The sequence below is a fragment of the Sceloporus undulatus genome, chromosome 1, assembly GCF_019175285.1.
Source record: "Sceloporus undulatus isolate JIND9_A2432 ecotype Alabama chromosome 1, SceUnd_v1.1, whole genome shotgun sequence".
NCBI classification, from domain to species: Eukaryota; Metazoa; Chordata; class Lepidosauria; order Squamata; family Phrynosomatidae; genus Sceloporus; species Sceloporus undulatus.
Genome location: NC_056522.1, coordinates 159,825,371 through 159,844,159, shown reverse-complemented (window position 1 = coordinate 159,844,159; position 18,789 = coordinate 159,825,371). Strand labels below are relative to the sequence as shown.

At 39.0% G+C, this 18,789-nt stretch overlaps 1 protein-coding gene across 2 annotated transcripts in view; it reads right to left on the bottom strand.

Annotated features, from left to right (window-relative positions):
- Positions 1 to 17,577, bottom strand: part of COG6 (component of oligomeric golgi complex 6) — a 34,826-nt gene extending 17,249 nt beyond the window's left edge. For both annotated transcript variants that reach the window (XM_042439948.1, XM_042439940.1), the window contains exons 1-11: positions 17,380 to 17,577; positions 13,411 to 13,554; positions 10,638 to 10,709; positions 9,821 to 9,879; positions 7,394 to 7,505; positions 5,574 to 5,656; positions 5,134 to 5,204; positions 2,666 to 2,759; positions 1,213 to 1,341; positions 895 to 986; positions 547 to 611 (exon numbers count right to left, since the gene is read on the bottom strand). In XM_042439948.1, coding sequence (XP_042295882.1) covers positions 547 to 611; positions 895 to 986; positions 1,213 to 1,341; positions 2,666 to 2,759; positions 5,134 to 5,204; positions 5,574 to 5,656; positions 7,394 to 7,505; positions 9,821 to 9,879; positions 10,638 to 10,709; positions 13,411 to 13,554; positions 17,380 to 17,556 — 1,098 coding nt within the window. In that variant the 5' untranslated portion in view covers positions 17,557 to 17,577. The remainder of the gene's footprint in view (positions 1 to 546; positions 612 to 894; positions 987 to 1,212; positions 1,342 to 2,665; positions 2,760 to 5,133; positions 5,205 to 5,573; positions 5,657 to 7,393; positions 7,506 to 9,820; positions 9,880 to 10,637; positions 10,710 to 13,410; positions 13,555 to 17,379) is intronic.
- Between the last annotated feature and the right edge of the window lie 1,212 nt (positions 17,578 to 18,789).

The window sequence follows — 18,789 nt, the reverse complement described above, 5'->3', positions numbered from 1 at the left end:
GGGTCTGAGAAACCTACGTCTGTGAACCCAGCCAGCACACACCTCTGCACTCTGTGTATGTCCTGTGTTGCCCTCAGACCTCCTAGTTTGAACTGTTGCAGCTTTCCGCCTACTTGTCGGACAGGTAATTATCACCTCCTCCTTCCCCCCGCAAACCCCTCCACTCTGCTATCCAGTTTCCATATTTCTATTTTGTTCAGCTCTGAATGCTGTGTCTGTGAATTGCTATTGTGTGTGATTGCACTCTGCATTTTTCTAAATAAAACCCTCTCAATTCACCCCAAACCTAGAGTTTACTCAGTTACTACTGGTATAAACAGGTACAAATAGTCCTAAAGGTTACTCTTACTAAGCTAATTTCCCCAACCATTAAAATAATACTGTCATAACTAGCTGGAGAACCCCAACCCCACCCACCCCCTCCATGTCTCCCACCTTTCTTTGGGTAACACTTGGAGGGTCCTGGAACCAAATCCCAGTGGCTACCAAAGGCCCACTATAATGATAATTAACAGGATGGCTACATGTAATAGTCAATGTTCCCACCTTAAGAGGTCGGCAAACTCCTTCTGTGATGTGTCCAACCACTTCTTGCATATTTTCTTCTACTCCTGCAAGTAAACACATGATATTATTCACAGACCACACTAACATCAGTCACAAAAACAAATTCGATGGAAGCAACTTAGTCATGGACTGTACGAGAACCATGGTTTACATGAAATTACCCACATTCAATATGCTTTAGCTTCCACACATTTGAGCTGATCATGATCTATAATGCCTCCAAATAACTGGAGTACCAATATACTATTGAAAATACACTGGTAATTGCTTCTTATCACAAACTTAACTGAAGAGACCAAATAAGCATTTCATGTAACCAAGTAATACCTTCAGTAGTTATGTATTTTAAAAGGGCTTCCAGGTGCTCTTTCTCAGAGGCAGTAGCTTGATGTAGCCATGCCAACATGTCTCCTACATATCTGAAAAGAAGAGCCACGTCGCATTAATATTATTAATTTTATGTATTTAAAATCAGTTTAAGCTACTAGTAAGACAGCACAAAACATAACTAGAACGAAACAATATAATTTAATAAAAATAATTATTATAAATAAAACCAGGAGCGAAAACTAAGAAAAGATCAATAAATTGATTATCTTAACAACAAAAATACAAAGGCAGTATAAATTTCCACCTCTGCTGTACCTTAAAGGATCATGAGAATGCATTTCAATAGGACGGGGAGTTCCTCCTGGACCTCCTCTGGTGAGAGCATCTATAAAACCACGGACCACAGCACTTCTTCTGGCAGTAGCAAATTCATCAAGAGTGTATCTACAGTGGAAGTAAATATTATGCACTTATTGCCTTATTTTATGGGAGTGGAAACATGCCGGGCAAAAAAAATAACACCATTCTGGTAATTTACCAGACGACCCCCCTCCATCCCCTTATGCTTTTACTGGCCACAAAATTACATATAAAATTGTTCAATATCATGCCCTAACACACCCCCAAAGCAGATTATTATGTTATGTAAGGAATTTGATAATTAATAGAAACCTGAGGTAATCCATTTTTAATTTTTTTTTTTCTGTTTAAGGTGACAAATTACAATTGGGGGGAAAAGACATTCAAGCCACTAGCACATTTTCTTTTAAAAAAAGGAAAGATGGTTATAAATAATGTTAAATTTTCAAGTTTAACAACAGTTAAATTATTCAAGGGCTACACTAGATCAGGTTTTTTGTCATTCTTTGCATTAGCAACACATTTTTCCAGTGAGATGGATTAGAAAGCTGCAGGAGGACTGAATCTGAGACTGATTCACAGTTGCTTCCATATTAACAACAGATATTGCCCTCAAAAGATAGCGTCGTAAAGCCACAACTGTAATAGTGTCATAAAGCTACAAATGTAAGCACAGTTTTTCAGTGCATTTCAGTGTGGCATGTCCAGCACATGTAAGGAAACTAGTAACTTGAGTATGCAATTTGGTGGGCATTCCAGTATTGCCACCTTGTGGTCAAGAGCAAGCACTGCTTAAATTCTTCTCATAAAATACTGATTTAAATCCAATTATTCCTGGGGGCAGGAGGAGACACTCATTTCTGACAACAAAAACAACAAGCTTCATGTTTGTTTTTTTCTGGTTGTGGCAGGAGAGAAGAGCAGGCAGGGTAGAAAATGTGTGTGAATATCAGTTACAGTTCTTGGACTGGCTGTGAGATACAGTTAAATTTGCTTTGGGGGGGGGGCTGGCCTTTTCTCATCTACTGCTTTCAACTGAGGCCTAAGAGTTTGCAGGCTTATCTATTAAAATATAAAATAGAAATAAAATAAAAAGGGTTGTTTGTGGTTACAAGAGATACCACTCCATGTCTCTCTTTTCCTTTTATCTGGCAAGAAATGCACAATACAATGTGTGAGAGTACAAATAAACACAAAGAGCCTTTTACAGAGCCTATTACAGTTTGGTATTCTAAATATTAGCAGGAAGAGGAAAGGCAGATGTAGAGTTATGGAAATTCAGTGTCTCTTGAAGCACTTGATTCCGCCATGAACCTGTAACTTTTTAATCGAGCTCCTACTCTGGACAGGGTCTATTACATTAATTCCAGAACTATATTATATGTTGTCACTAAAACATGAAACATACTTATACAGAACAGGCCTGTCTTGTAAAGCTTCCATTGCTTGTGCTAGAACTGGAGAAATGTCACAGGATTCTTGGGTTAAAGCTCTGCATTCACCTACAAAAAAAACCAAACAGTGTCATGTCAGAATTTGGATTCAGGCCAATAGTAAGGTTCCTTTGGCATTAAACTTTTAAATCCCCTGTCTGCACCTTACTGTGTTAAAATCTTAGGGACAATTACAACTTCACTATCTTAGTTTTCATAATCTACTGTAAGTGTTCAACTATACTTGAAACACAGACATTCAACAGATGTCTACTATACTTTTAATGACATATATCTGCTTTTTATGATTTGGATGTTTGCTAAGGGAAGCATATGAATAACAGCATAGCTGCAGCAAACATAATGAATATATAAAGAAAGAAAAGACAGGGCTGGAGAACTTTTTTTTCTGAACGTAATAACTGAAGGCAATTCAGAGAAAGGTAATAGCAAGAGAACATGCAAGAGACAAATGAAGATGCCAAAAACAATAATAAATCTAGTAGGACTTACTGCCAAAGGATTACAACTGGAATAACAAAATTAGGATGAACCCTGAAGATTTGACATGTATTAAAGCCATACTCTTAAGTCTTTAAGCCTTTCATTTGAATCCCAAGTGAGGGAAGTTGTGTTAAAAATATGACTTATTATTGTTGCTGCATTTTATACCTAGACGTGAATTCTGCACTTAATATCACATCCCTGCTTACACTATTTGCAACATTAGTCTGTGCACTCCCTCTGGATATTGTCAGTTTTCAAATTTATATAAATAACAAATTTGTGTTATTTATTTACTTAAAATTTTTAAGAGTGAGGAATGTGCAAGCATATATTCTTAGTCAGCAGTATTATTGTAGTCTAGCTTTAATTATTTCCACTATTACAACTAGAAATTTTCAAATCAGAATGTTTGTTGTAAACTATCTTGTTCAGGACTTTGTCATTACATTAGTGTTTTGCAGCCTGCCATGGGTACTCACGCCATTTAAAGCACCTCCTTTATTTTTCCCCCAGCATCATATACAGTCAGCCCTTCATATCCAAAAATCCTTTATTCACAGATTCGAGTATCCACAGCTTGGACACATTTTTGTACAAATATACATTCTAAATAGCAAACCTTGATTTTGCCATTTTATATAAGGGACACCATTTCACTATGCCTTGTATATAAAGGCACTTGAGTATCCATGGATTTTGATATCCACAAGGAATCCAGGAACCAAGCCCCAGTGGATATAAAGGGCCCACTGTGGTCACTTCAGGTGTTCAACTGGCCATTTTTGTCCACGGGTTACGAATGAGATTTAGGGCCTGTATAACTCCCCCAATCCCCAAATAACAAACAAACAGGAAATGGCTATCCTGTCACTTCTTGTTTAAAATAAATGGCTGTAGAAACCTGCATTAGGTGAGGGATTTGGGTGTGTAAACCTCTGGGATCCCATAGAGAGCCAGTGTGATTCATCAAATAATGATAGTTGTCCACCATCTGCTTAGTTGGCTGACTTGGAAATATCACAATTATCTATTTCCAAAAGAAGCACTTTTATAATGTGGAACATAGGAGGTTAATAAGGGAACTTAGTATTGTTGTTTTTAATTAAGCCTTTCAAAACATCAAAATATTCCTTTTGTAACATTAAACACTGCATAATTCTAAGATGTGCCTCAATTTCACCTGTTCCCATCTAATTAAACAAAAGTTCTGCCTTTCAGTTGCAATGTCAATACCACTTTTATGGCATCCTTCTTTCCAATGGTGAATAAAAGAGAGTGCTAGATTTACAAAAGTAAATTCTGAAGCTCTAAGGAAGGATTCAGACCTACTCCTATGCAGGGATATTAGTGATGGCATGGAAACCACAGTAGCAAAGCTGGCACTTGGGAGATTCAGGTTCAATTCCCCTAAGGCCTTGAAACTCATTGTGCAATCTTTGATCAATCACTCTGCCTGACCTGCCCATAGGTTTGTTGCAAGGATAAAGTATATGAGACATCTGCAAATGCCATGTTCAGTTTACAGGATGAAAGTAAGGATATAAATCCAAAACTACTAATAAATACGTAAATATGAGAGACAGAAGAGGAAAGCAGAAAAGACAGTGGTAATACAACTGATTTTGCCCCTGGTTTCCTGCCAAGTGTTTCTACACATCATCATGCAGTGATTCCCAATCTTTGGTCCTCCAGCTGTTTTGGACTTCAACTTCCAGAAGCTCCAGCCACTGTGGCCAATAGCAGGGGATTCCTTGAGCTGAAGTCCAAAAGACCTAGAAATCCAGCGGAATAATGGTTTCAGAGTTATTTTTAATCAAGATGCCCAATATTACTAATTAAGGTTACACATTTAAAAACATAAGTAACTAACAGCTTGTGAACATAAGCAATACCCTTTAAAAGAAAAAAAGTGTCATCTCAAAAAAACTAAGATTACCTTGTGCCCACCGGTAAAGCTGTTCATATGCAGTCTCTTGAAGCAAAGCCATCTGTTCCATAATCTCTAGGCTGCAAATTTGTAAAATTTAAAGACTTTAACAGGACATGTTTGTGTAAACAAAAACATCTTCAATACTGCACTCACCTACACAGGTTGTATCAGTATACATCCCTATGCATTAATAATTGCTGCAGAGGGATTTGATTTAAGACATCTCCTTTTCTTAATCTTGGGGGATTGTGGATACTTGGTGGATTTAGAAGGATTAAGGGCTATAGATTGTAAGGACTCACTATGGTAATCAATCATATGATTAGAAGAAGTTTGAGTCAATGGAATGAGGGGATCTGCTAGGTGGTCCACAACTTACATTGTGTAATTTAACCAAAATAATGAAAACTCAGCTATTGCTTTATATCTGTTCTCTGAGAACTTACCCTGATCTCTGCTGGTTTGTGCGTAGAAGGATCTTGACATCATTGTGAATTTGCTTTACTCTTCCCAATACTTTAAAAAAATCCTTCAATAAAAAAGATATAAGATTAACATAATAAAAAGATGGCTTTTCTAAGGTCTGCTTCCATGAACATAAACACGATCTTCAAAAAACCAGAAATGACAATGAAAACTCTTGCTTTCATTAAAAATGACATGGCAGTCAGTAAACAAGCTGTTAGTAGGATGTTATATTTTTAAAATGGGACAGGGGATCAATCATTGTGATCAAGACAGTTTGAGATAGAAGTATAATCCATCACATCTAGGCTTGCCATAATCCCCTGGGGACAGGACTTTCCCGGTTTGGGGCGGGTCTGCACGGTCCCGTCCCGGTTTGCCCTGCCCCAGGATTGCCCCCGCCGCCGGGCTGAGGGGAGGATTCCCTCGCTGCTTGGGCCCTGCCCCTGCCGCCGCCGCTGTGAGGCCAGGGGCCCAGGCCGGGAGGGAAAGTCTCCCTAAGGGGAGGATTCTCTCATCGCTTGGGCCCCACCCCCGCCGCGGTGAGGCCGGGAGCCTAGGCCGGGAGGGAAAGCCTCCCCTCAGTGAGGTTCCTATTCAAATGTAGGGTACACAAAAAATGTGTCCTACATTTGAAAATTTTGTCCTACATTTCCCCCGGTTTGGAGGTCCTGAGGAATGGCAACCCTAATCACATCACCTGGTAAAGCCTCATCTGCATGTTCCAACTCCTGCGTTCCCTCTTAAGATTTTAACTATGGTCCAAAACACACTCCAATTTGAAACTGCTTTAACTGGCCTGGCTCAGTGCTAGGGAATCCTGCAAATTGTAGTTTGTTCTGGCACTAGAGCTCTCTGACAGAGAAGGCTGAATGTCTCACAAAACTACAGTTTCCAGAATTCCCTACCATTGAGCCAAGGCAGTTAAAGCAGTCTCAAATTGGATTATTTCTGCAGTGTGTTTTAGACCTATGCTGACATTATTTCAGCATCAAGTGATCCCAAAAATCTGCTTGTACTTGTGACCTCCAAATGGGCCTACTAGTGATACTGAGACAAAACTGTTTTTCTTCTTAGCCTCAAACTAGGAAATTCTGAATCTGTTCACTATAATGTTGTTTAACAGTGTTCTTATTCAAACAAACTATTGGCTAGAGTGCAGCCTACATTTTGTGCTACTTTGCTTGGTGGTGTGGCTAACACCTCAAACAGTAAAACTGAAATGCACCAATAAACACTGCTTTTCATTGGTGTTTTTTAGTGGTAATGTTCAACTGGCCTGGGTTTTACTTGTATAGACAACCGGACTGTGCTTTGCTTGTATCAACAGTCTCTGGTCAAAGCAAATAATTTGAGTATGCATGTTAGGGGCAGTAGCAGGAAATGAAAGAAGCAGTACAATGCAGATAAGCAGCAGAGACGAGCAACTTCCACTCAAATAACTACTACTACTAAAAAAATGAGATTATACCACTTCGATTTTTTTTAAACAAAATCCATATTTGTAAGTTTAGATCCCATTAAAGTCCTTCTCTCCTCATATGTGACTGAAACCTGTTCTAATATTTGACTAGTTTTTCTTTCCTTCCCACCTTGAGAGATTTGGTATCTCCCTCATCCATGGATTGCCAGGCAGCTGTTGTGTATGTTGAAAAATCCCTCAGCATCACCCATTTTGTGAAGCCTTGCAACAGGAAATATCCTCGTACCACAAGAAAAAAAGTGATAACTGGAAAAAGAAAACTTTGTGCCTATTCTTCTAGGCTAGCAAGCTATTACTGTGTCTGCACTGAATAGTTACCTCTGTAACAGGCCCATCTCTTGCACTTCGAAGGATGTTCATCTCTTCTGGAGAAAGCTGGAATTCCGCTATGAAAGCATCTGCTATTTGTGCTTTTAATTCCAATATCTGGCTGAAATAAAAACATTGGCTTGTCATGTTATGGTAATTCTAACTTATTTCACACCTTTTAAAAAATGTATACTCTGTTACAGTATGTCTGCACAATATGTCATACTGTCATAGTTTACTTACACCATGTACTACTGTGGTTACACTCAAGTCCTTTTTTGGAAGAAGAAAAACATTTCTTGGCATTGTCATTAGATTCAGATGATATGGCTCTCATGTGGAAGCAAAATGCATGCACAAACCAACAAAAACACATGTGATTCGTAAGCTTTTGTGAGCTAGTGGATCACACTAATCATCTGAAGAGTCTCTATGCTTATGCCATACACTCCTATTCATTTATTCATTCATTCAGTCATTCATTCATTCATAGCATTTATACCACATTCTTCTGCCACAAAGGCTCTCAGAGCAGCTTACAAATTGTTACTTAGACAGTTCTACAATCTAAAAAAGACATGACTGAGGAAGGGGATCAAGTCCAGCAGATACTGCTGGTTCTTCTGTCCCTCTGAGGCCAGGGTGGTATCAGCTGGAATGGAGGGAGGGCCCTTCTTCTGTCCCTAGGGTTAGGCATGCTAGAGCTGTGCCTTCTTCTTCTCTCCCTCCAAAGCCAGGGCAGTGGCAGTTTGTGTGGATTGCTACAGAAGATTCTGCCTGCAAGTCATAATAAGCAGTTTCTAAATAATACAGTTATCTGCATGGGCAACAATACTGTTATAATACTTCCTAAGAGGCAAGAAGCCTGCAACCTGGAATGTGTTCATGCCACTTGGGTTAAGAGAGAAATCTGAAAATGGACTACTTACAGCTCAATCCAACATACGTCTATTCAGAAGTTAAGTCCTACTGAAGTCAATGGAACTAACTACCAGGAAATACAGTCTAGCACTAGAACCTTCTTAATGACATGTGCTGGCATAAGCCCTAGTAACATCCGCATGTATAGTGCTGTACCACCTTCAATAATGGTTCTGAATTGCTAGGTTGGCAGAAGCTGGCACTAGCGACGGGAGCTCACGCCATCATGTGACACTTGCGCCTCGAATTGGCAGCCTTACAATCATCAGAATTGGTATCTTAACCACTAAGCCAACTAGGCCTAATCTACACTGTAGAAATAACACAGTCTGACACAGCTTTAACTGCCATTGCTCAATGCCATGGAATTCTGGGATTTGCAATTTGTTGGGGCACTAAATCTCTCTGACTGAGAAGGCCAAATATCTCACAAAACCACAAAATCAAGAATTCCATAATATTTAGCCACGGCAGTTAAAACAGGGTCAAACTGAATTATTTCTGCAATGCAGATTAGACCTAAGACTCAGAAACACAATTGGAAATGCTTTTATTGCTCAGAATGTATTATGTATATGGCTTTTTAAGCAAAGAATTGAGAAAGAACAAGAGGCTACTTGATTAACAGCAATCTAGACTGCAGAAAGTTTTTAATGTTGAGGTCCATATTCCCTTGTGGTTAATCTCCAAAGAGTCACATACCAACAATGGGCAAACAAGAAAAAAAAATAGGGTTGAGCCACTTTTCTCTCCCTATCAATTTGATCTTCCTCACCCACTATCTCTCATTCACTCCTTCTCTATTATACCCATTCCTTTGGTTCCAGAATCATGGACCCTCATCCTGGAAGTCACAATTTTGACAGCAATAATATTATCATTATGCTGAAGTTCTAGGAATCATATATGAAAGATGAATCAACTACAAATCACATAAAAGTTTTTCTTCAAATATATCCTGTGCAGATACATACAAAGAATAGAAAACATCACATACTGGCAAAGAAATAAATGTTGTAAACATGTGCATTCGTGTCTGTGATTACAGCAATAATGAAGAATGTCCCGCACTCCTAGGCTGATACCATTACCGTTACAACGTTGCAAATTAAGTACAGACAAACTGGCAATCCTATAAGAATTAAAGAAATAAATTGTTTCGTTTATTTTATGGTATCACACATTTTGTGAAATGTTCACAGAACTCGGGACCACTGGGCAGCACAAAAATGTAGTTAATAAATAACAAAATCTTAGGATGTGTCATATTAACTTCTCACGTGACACCTTTTGTTAAAACGTAGCACCCTGATACAGAAATAACACTTTTCAAGGCACAGTAATGTAACATCTTCTCATCATTTCCATGGTAATTATTATCTGAGACTTGGTAGCATCCAAAGTGGCTTTATGAAACAGCCTTAAGGTGATATTTATTATTCAGTGTAAAGGAGACAGCATTCACGAAACTATTCTGATTTAACGTGTCAAGTAACAAAAAGGGTAGAAACATACTTCTCTGCTTGAAGTTTAGTTGTCTTTACGATTAAATCCTGGGTTTGTTCTTTGGTTGCCTGGAATTCAAAGCACAATCATCAAAATCAAATACTATTAAGACCTTAGATACATTTCTACTGTTTTCATCTTGATTCAATTATAAGTCATTTAAATACATTAAAGATACATTTCCACTGTTTTTATGTTGACACAGTTTCAAGTTATTTAAATGTAGTAAAAGGGTGAATGAGAATAAACAATTATAGATTTTTCCACTGCCTGGCAAGAAAAACAGGATTCAGTTTATTTACATACTACATCTGTACACTGCTTTTCTGTTATTCAATGTGTCATATTAACTTTCCACGTGCCACCTTTTGTTTCCCAGGTTAGGACTGTGAAGACCTATGTTCAATTCCAAACTCAGATATGAATTTTATTTACAACCTTGGGCCAATCACAATAACCCAGGTTAATGTACCTGACAAGGTCAGTGTGAACATAAAAATGGGAGAGGAGGACAATGTACATTTGTGAGCATTCTGAAGGGCAAGTTTAAAATGTAAATAGCAGTGAAAAGTCCATACCATCCAACTGATTATAATGAATCACTGAAATAAAGGAGCTTAACTTTTAAAAAATTCATTGGATGATTTACTGACATTCCAGTGCAGAGTGCCAGATGCACTGTGATGTCAGGAGCTCTTGTGCATATGGATTGCACAAGTAGTCCTCTTTAAAGTAACATATGGGGTTAAGTATTGTCTTATTGAAATTACAATTTCTTAGGTGTAAAATGGCCCAATGTGAAAGCCCACCCACCCCTCCACTGTACCTTCAAGTGATTAGTCATCTCCTGACAGCAGTTATTCATGAACTGCACATCTTCATTTATGCTTTCAAGCTCCTAGAAACAGAGAAGCAGATGTTACAATAAGTGACTTACCATACTAGCATATAGATGAGAAGTCTCCCCACCACCACCACCACCACACACAGAGACAACATTTACTATCTTTTGAAACACCAACATTTTCTGGCATTCTTCCTACCCAACATATTTGTCACGCTTATGTGGCATACTCATTCCAAGAATATCCAGCGGTTTACCTCCATGAAGCTCCAAATTTGGCTGCTTTCCAACTGGGAGGAATTGGATATGCAAAAGTATAACATATGACTTTCAGCATCCATGCTTCTTTGCCACAAGCATTTGAGAGGTACAGATATGCAATAGCTTTTCTTCATACGTTTATTCTGATATAGTGCCATTCTACATGCCAACATAATAGAGCAGGCTTTAAGATCCTGGGGCGGCAAATATAGACCTGCAGCACTTTACAGAGATTTGTGAGGGGGTGTTGAGCTGGCAACAGGCGACTGGTAAAAAAAGATTCTTCTGGCTAAAAGCAGGGTGACAGCTGACAACACTTCTATCCTTGATGCCTTCTGGACCTCCAAAATGTCAGGCATAAAACAGTTTCTACCTATCAATTTCTTATTCTCTTCCCCCTCTTTCTCTAATTCTCACAGTCTGCTTCCCCCAGGATTTTTTTCAGAAAGCTGAAAGGGCAGTTAACAGTTCTTTCACTAAGTTTTTGTTTTACCAATGAGTATTTTTTTTTAATTTTAGAATATGGCCATAATAACAACAACAACATAGCTCAGTCCAGTTTCCCAAGCTTCTTCCTCCTCTCCCCATAACTGAGAGGATAGAGTAGGGGTGGCAAACTAGCAGCTCTCCATTGGACTGGCTCCCATCAGCCACAGTCAGCACGATCAATGGCAAAAGAAATGGGAGCTGTGGGCCAATGGCTTCGGGAGAGTCACACATTCTCCACCCATGGGGTGGAAGTAAGAGCAGCTGAGCCAAGCACTGGAATTGCCATCCAGTTTTTGCCTTAGGTGTGTACTGATTGTCCCACAGAGATCCAAGAAAAAATGCAACAGCAGCTGAGAAAAGCTAGTACAGTGTTGTTCTGTGATAATGTGGAATTACAGTGGTACAAGTTATTATTTCATGTACCTATATAAAAGATGTATAATTTGCACAGGCAACATAGTGAATTTGTTGTTAAGTACTAGGCTGTGAACTGAAACCCTACTTTTTTCTAATCTTTGTTCAACCATAAACTTCCTGGATGGCCTTAGGCAAGTCTTATACTGTTTCTCATCTTCCCACACATCTTCATCAGCAATCTATATTGGGATAAGCATGCTGGCCTACTTTACACTGTGAAGTAAGAAATATTCACAGACAAGTTTGCACTCTTGGAGGGGAAGAAATCTGCAATGAAAAGTTTGATGGTATTGGCTAAGGTCAAACTCATTTAAGTCTCATTTTTAAAGAGAATTGCAAGCCCAACCTGAATTTCTTCTTGAAATCAATGCAATTTTAGGACCAAAATCCTCTGCCAGCACCACTGAACTTGGTGAAGCTTACTTCTGTGCAGAAATAAACAGGATTGCTGTATAAAATATTTAATTTAGGCCTGCAACCTTAAACATAATTACTTGAGGGTAAATGAACATAGGGATTTGGCTGTGAATAAACACATATGTACTACCAGGTGTATAGCACACCCTTCCCATCTGTGAGCATTCAGTTCTGGGGGCCTCTGCAGATGAAAAGAAATACATCTGCCTCATTATACTCAATGGGCAGGGATGTATGTGTGGCCATGTTGGTGCAGCTGCATGCATGTCCCACCAATGTACTACAGTCCTCAAGTCCCATTAAATACAGCAGCATAGTAAAATGGTGTCCCTCATATAAAATGACAAAGCCAAGGGCATTTATATATTTATTTAGGAATATTTTCAAGCCATGGATGGTTGAATCTGTGGATCCATGGATAAAGAATCAGTGGAGATGGAGGGCCAACTGTATCTGTATACAGTAATTATTACGTTATTTTTCTTCTATTAATTCTGAATTGCTTTTCAGCCATCTCTAATAAGAGAAATAAAACATCTAATGAAGGAAATATAGTATTCTCCTTACTATGTCTTTAAAAAAACCCAGTCAATCCACAGTATGAGGCTTTTAATGTGATAATATGCATTAAGGTGTTGAAAGATTGTTCTTTTTCAATGAAAGTATAATATATTATATAATAAAGACAGAGCCAGTGATGTATAGTAGTTTGAGTTTTTGACTATGACTCTGGAGACCAAGGTTTGACTCCCCACTCGACCATGAAACCCAATGGGTGACCTTGGGGAAGTCACATACTCTCAGTCTTAGAGGAAAGCAATGGCAAACCTCCTCTGAACAAATCCTACCAAAAATACTTCATTATAACCCTTAGAGTCACCATAAGTTGGAAACTATTTGAAGACACAACAACAACAACAAAAACGATAATATAAAAGCGAACTGTACAGAACTCTGTATCATAGCCAGTATTTTCCTTAAGAACAGGAATTTTATGGTCAACTTCATGCTGCACATTTAAAGCAATACCTGTGACCTTCAGGTATTGCTGAACTACAAATCCCAGCATTCTTCACCACAGGCTATGCTGATTAGGATTGCTGAGAGGTGCAGTCCAATAACATCTGGGAAGCTTCATGATTTTCATCCTTTATAAATTAAAATATAATACCTCTTTCACTTGCTTGAAAATGTAGACAAATTCTTCATTTATGGCTAAACTGCGATGTTCTATATCTCCACGCAAATTTCTTCTGGTGCGCAGACTATTTTCTACAAAAAAGGCTGAAAGAGCCTTGAGCGCTTCCAACATTTCCTATAAAATATGTATCATAAAATATATATTAGAGACCATGTTGACAGCTCATACACAAAATGAATTTTTAAGATATATAGTTTCAGATTCACAGATATAATCATATTTTAAGATTCCTTTGTTTGTTAAAGAAACAAATTCAGTTTTTTTTAAATGTCCTGAACAATTTGTGTACCTCTACTTGTCACCTTTTTGCATATCGAGTCCAACAAAGACAAGGATCCCTAACTAGAATTTGATTCATCACATGCTTTTTTAAAGAAGGTGATCACTAAACCAGCAGATTTAATTAAGAATTTTCTCCAAATGGTCCAGAGAAATGGAACCATATACTGTATATATAAAAATTTGCTCCTGGTTTTATCCTTAGAGATTCTCATTCATAATGTACAGAACAGCTGATTAAGCACAGTCCCACCAGGATACATGTCTTCACAATCTTTATATGAAAGAGACAATATGTACTTCACCATCACGTCACATTTATTCTCTGCAATTACAGGATTAAACAAGACTGGAAAACCTGCAGTCTCCCAAAGTACTGTCCAATAACATCCAATGCATGAGAAGACACTCCACATTTGATACAAAAATTATGGCTTTGGCACCTAATTGCACTACTTTGACTCAAGCACCTAAATCTTAGGCAAGGGTTTTTATGGATCTATGTGGCTTTTGCCTGGAGACACACTAATAGCTCCATAGCTATCAAGTGGACTGTAAAACCAGGAATAGTTCTATGATATTTCTTTATACGTACAATTTATATCCTGCCCTTCCAGCACCCCTACACTGTTCAAGGCAACCAGCAATGAGAACCTATAAAATAAAATTGCTGAACACATCATGAAAATCCAATTTATCATCCTGTGGATGGACTCCAATTTTTACAGTGCTCTCGGGATCTGTGCGCAGCAATCATGACACATCCTTTTGTACCATGCAGCTTTTTCTATTTAAGCATCCATGCAGCTATCACATCATCATGAAACTTTTCACTTCAGGGACTCTTCCAGACTGGTCTAAAGAAGTTTGAGTTCACGGAGGGCCTGAACAGACAGGCCAAAATAAAGCTGCTTCAGGTCACTTTGGAGGTATGCTGTTTAAATGACACACTTGTCTTAAGAGGCCAGAAGTTGTGCCAAAGCTGCGCTCCAGTCCTTAGGACTGGAGCGTGGCTTTGGCGCAGCTTTCAGACTCTTAGGACACATGCATCATTTAAACAGCATACCACCAAAGTGACCTGAAGCAGTTTTATTTTGGCCTGTCTGTTTGGGCCCAGCATTCACTGGGTTTCGCCAATTGCCACTGCCTCTGCATCCATTTCTTCCATTATTTTGGTGGGGCTGTTTGTACTGATTTCTTGGTTCTGCACTACGGCTCTTCCAAAGGGTTATTAAACCAGAGCTTGGTTTGCTCAGGTGGCCCAATGGCTTGAAAATTAAGCTTACCTTCTCTGATTTTTTAAAAAAAGATTCTTATAGTGCAACACTAACATTTCACTGATGCCCTATAACCCTAAATAAATTAAAGATAAAAGAGAGGAGGTTTTTTTTTTTTAATTCTCATCTGTCTCAGAATTAGAAAAAGAGTGAGAATAAAAAGGTGTAACTGGTGCTGGGAACTGTCAGAAAACAGTCTGGGATGTTATTTGGATAGTTTAAAAACAAAACCCTGAGAACTACAGCAACTAACACCAAAACCTTCTGACACATTTGCCCTCTCTGGAGGAGCCCCTTATCAAAACATGAATATCCATGACCAGTGAATCAGATCCATGTCTTTGTAGCACAAATCATTGTATTAGGGAGTGTTCCAGGATAATCCATGTATATAAATAGTGATCTGATGGTGCATTTGAATCATCCACATAAAAACCACAAGGTTCCATAAGAAGATCTGTGCCTCAGCGTCACTTGAGTCACGCCATAAAACACTAAATCCATGGCCAGCCCAACACAGTCAATATCAAGGAGATTGTGATCGGAGGATGCGTGTTGAGCTATTGTATGTATCTGGGGGGGAAATTTTAATTAAAAGCCATGCCAGAAGGTACTTGATCTACACAGATCTCAAATTAGAGCTCACATCTTTCCACATAAGCTATATTGTAAAGATCATTTAACTAGCACTTCACAGTGCTTCTACAATATAAAACCTTGAAGAGAGACATACATAAGATCCTTTAAAAATATCCACTGGACACTTCAGCTACAAAGCCAATAGTCTCAATACTCTTATATTAAACTAATCAGGTCATTAATTACTTTCACTAATATTGTGTTTACTTTTTAACAGCCGGGGGGGGGGACATATTATTTACTAGCTGAGTAACAAACAAATTTCACAGTAGCTCTACAATGGTTCAAACATGAATATTATTCATTTGATGACGGCAACCTCAAGCGACAATATGCCTGTGGGATATGGCATGACAGTTGGATATCACTCCAAAACAATTCTTTTAAATGGAGCTAGTATATAGAGTCCTGTCACTGGGTGAACAGCAATCAAATGTAAAGCACAACCCACCCTGGTTTTAACACAACAGCTAAAGAAAAATATACTCAGACGCTCCTAATTTAGCAAACATGCATTTTTTAGTCCCTCAAATCAATGTGCCTATTTAGAGAGAAACTTTTGGGGTGCTTTTTTTGATGCTGTTAATATATATATGTATACATATATAAACTACAACACACCATTCTGTAAACATTACTGACTGCGTTGCTCAAAATAGTTGTGGCCGTTTATTCAAGTAGATTGTACTTGTGAATAAACGCCCACAATTTTTTGAACAACACAGTCACACAACAACAACACAACAACAACAACCAGTTTTATTGTAACACACATTTTCAGAAAACACGTCTGGCCACTTTCAAAAAGGACAGGCACATCAAAAAGATGACATGTTCCTGTACTTTTGACATGGAAAGGAGACGTTTCAGCGAGGTCCAAAACACACTTGAGGAAATAACCCAGTTTGAAACCGCTTTAACTGCCCTGGCTCAATGCTAGGGAATTCTGGGAACTGTAGTTTTGTGAGGCATTTAGCCTTCTCTGTCAAAGAGAGCTCTAGTGCCACAACAAACTACAATTCCCAGGATTCCCTAACATTGAGCCAGGGCAATTAAAGCAGTTCCAAACTGGGTTATTTCAGGAGTGTGTTTTGGACCTGCGCCTCTCACTTACCATTTGTTTTATTACCTTCATTTGTTTGTATAGGGCCATACATTTTACAGGGCCCTTTCTTGAAACAAGTAATGCCAATACAATCCTGCTTCCTCCTTGTCTGTTACCCCCATCCTAGTAGATTACTGCACTATACTCTTAAAGTGCTGCTATTCCACTTTTACAGCTCTGGCTGCCTCCTGTTGCATTCTGGGATTTGTAGTTCAGTGAGGCCTCAGAGCTCTCTGGCTGAGAATTCTAAATGCATCCTCCTTAAACTCCAAATCCCAGAATGCAACAGGAGGCAGCCAGCGCAGTCAAAGTGGCATAGCAGCCCTGTAAGAATGTACTGTGGCAATCTATCTAATCTTAGGCTGCATCCACATTGTAGGAACAATCCGGTTTGGCCCCGCTTTAAACTGCCATGGCTCAGTGGTATGGGATTCGGGGAAACCGTACTTTGCTGTGGCACCAAAGTGCTGTCAAAGGAGGGGGGTCCTCCCCCAATTCAGATATATTATACAGTGGTCCCAAAACTGTACCCTTTATTAAGGGCTTTTGGACTCCATCTCCCAGAATCCCAGGCCATTGGCCAACATGGCTGAGGCTTCTGGGAGATGGAGTCCAGGAGCTCTCCTCTCTGTGTCTCACCTTGTCCGCCTCCAGCCGCGTCTCCAGCACTTTCCGGAGCTTCCGAGAGAGAGGGTTAGGCCCAGGGCCTCCTCCGCTCAAGGCCGAAGACGACAAGGCCCCCGACAAAGGCTGCGAGGGACGCGGAGGAGGCGGCGCCGGCTGCGGCTGCTGTTCTTCTTCTGGCGCCGCCGCCATTTTCTTTCCCTTCGTGGCGGAGCGGCGAGGAAACGGACCTGGTGCGTCGCTGCACCGTTCCCCTTCCTCCCTTGGGCCCCAGAAAAGTGGTTCCGACCACTTTCTGTTCCGTTGGTTTCTATAGAGATCTTGAGTTGACGACAGTGTGGTTTCCCCAAACTGTGGTCCCTTTAAAGAGAGTTTGGGCTTCAGTTGCTAGAAGCCTCAGCCACGTTGGCCAATGGTCTGGGATTCTGGGAGCTGGAGTCCAAAAGCCCCTTAAAGGCCACAGTTTGGGGAGCACTATGATACACACACATTATATAGAGTGTATGTATGTATGTATGTATGTGTATGTATATATGTATATATATATATAGTGTGTGTGTATATATATATTATCTCATATATATATATATATATATATACGAGATAATATATACTATCACACACACAAGATAACATATATCTAATATATATAATATATATATACTCTATAGAGTGTGTATATATTATATAATATATATAATATATAGTATATATTATGTATAGTGTGTGTATATATACAGAGTGTATGTGTATACAATATATTCATACTATACTATATATAATATATAGTATATATTATATAGTGTGTGTTTATATATATATATATAGAGAGAGAGAGAGAGAGAGAGAAAATGTGTGTGTGTATATATATAATAGTATATATAATATGTATTTATATATATTATATATAGAATATATAGTATATATTATAGTGTGTGTATATACCTATATCTATAGTATATAGATATATACACACACACTATATAATATATACTAAATATTTTATATATTAATTATATGTATAGTATTCCCTTTCCCACACTACACTCTTATAGTGTTGCTGTTCCACTTTTCCTGCTCTGCCAGGGTAGTGCAGTAATCTCCCAGTCCTTATAGTGCTGCTGTACCACTTTTATTGCCCTGGCCTGGCTGCCTAGTCTTGTTGCATTTTGGGGTTTGTAATTCAGTGAGGCCTAAGAGCTCTCTGGCTGAAGATTCTAAATGTCCCTCCTTAAACTGCAAAAACCACAATGCAACAGGACTCGGTGCTGCTGTTCCAGAATAACTGCTCTGTCTGCCTCCTGTCGCATTCTGGTTTTTGTAATTTAAGGAGGCATTTAGAATCCTCAGCCAGAGAGCTCTTAGGCCTCACTGTCTGAACTGCAAACCCCAGAACTGTTGTGGGGAGGCAGCCAGAGCAGTCAA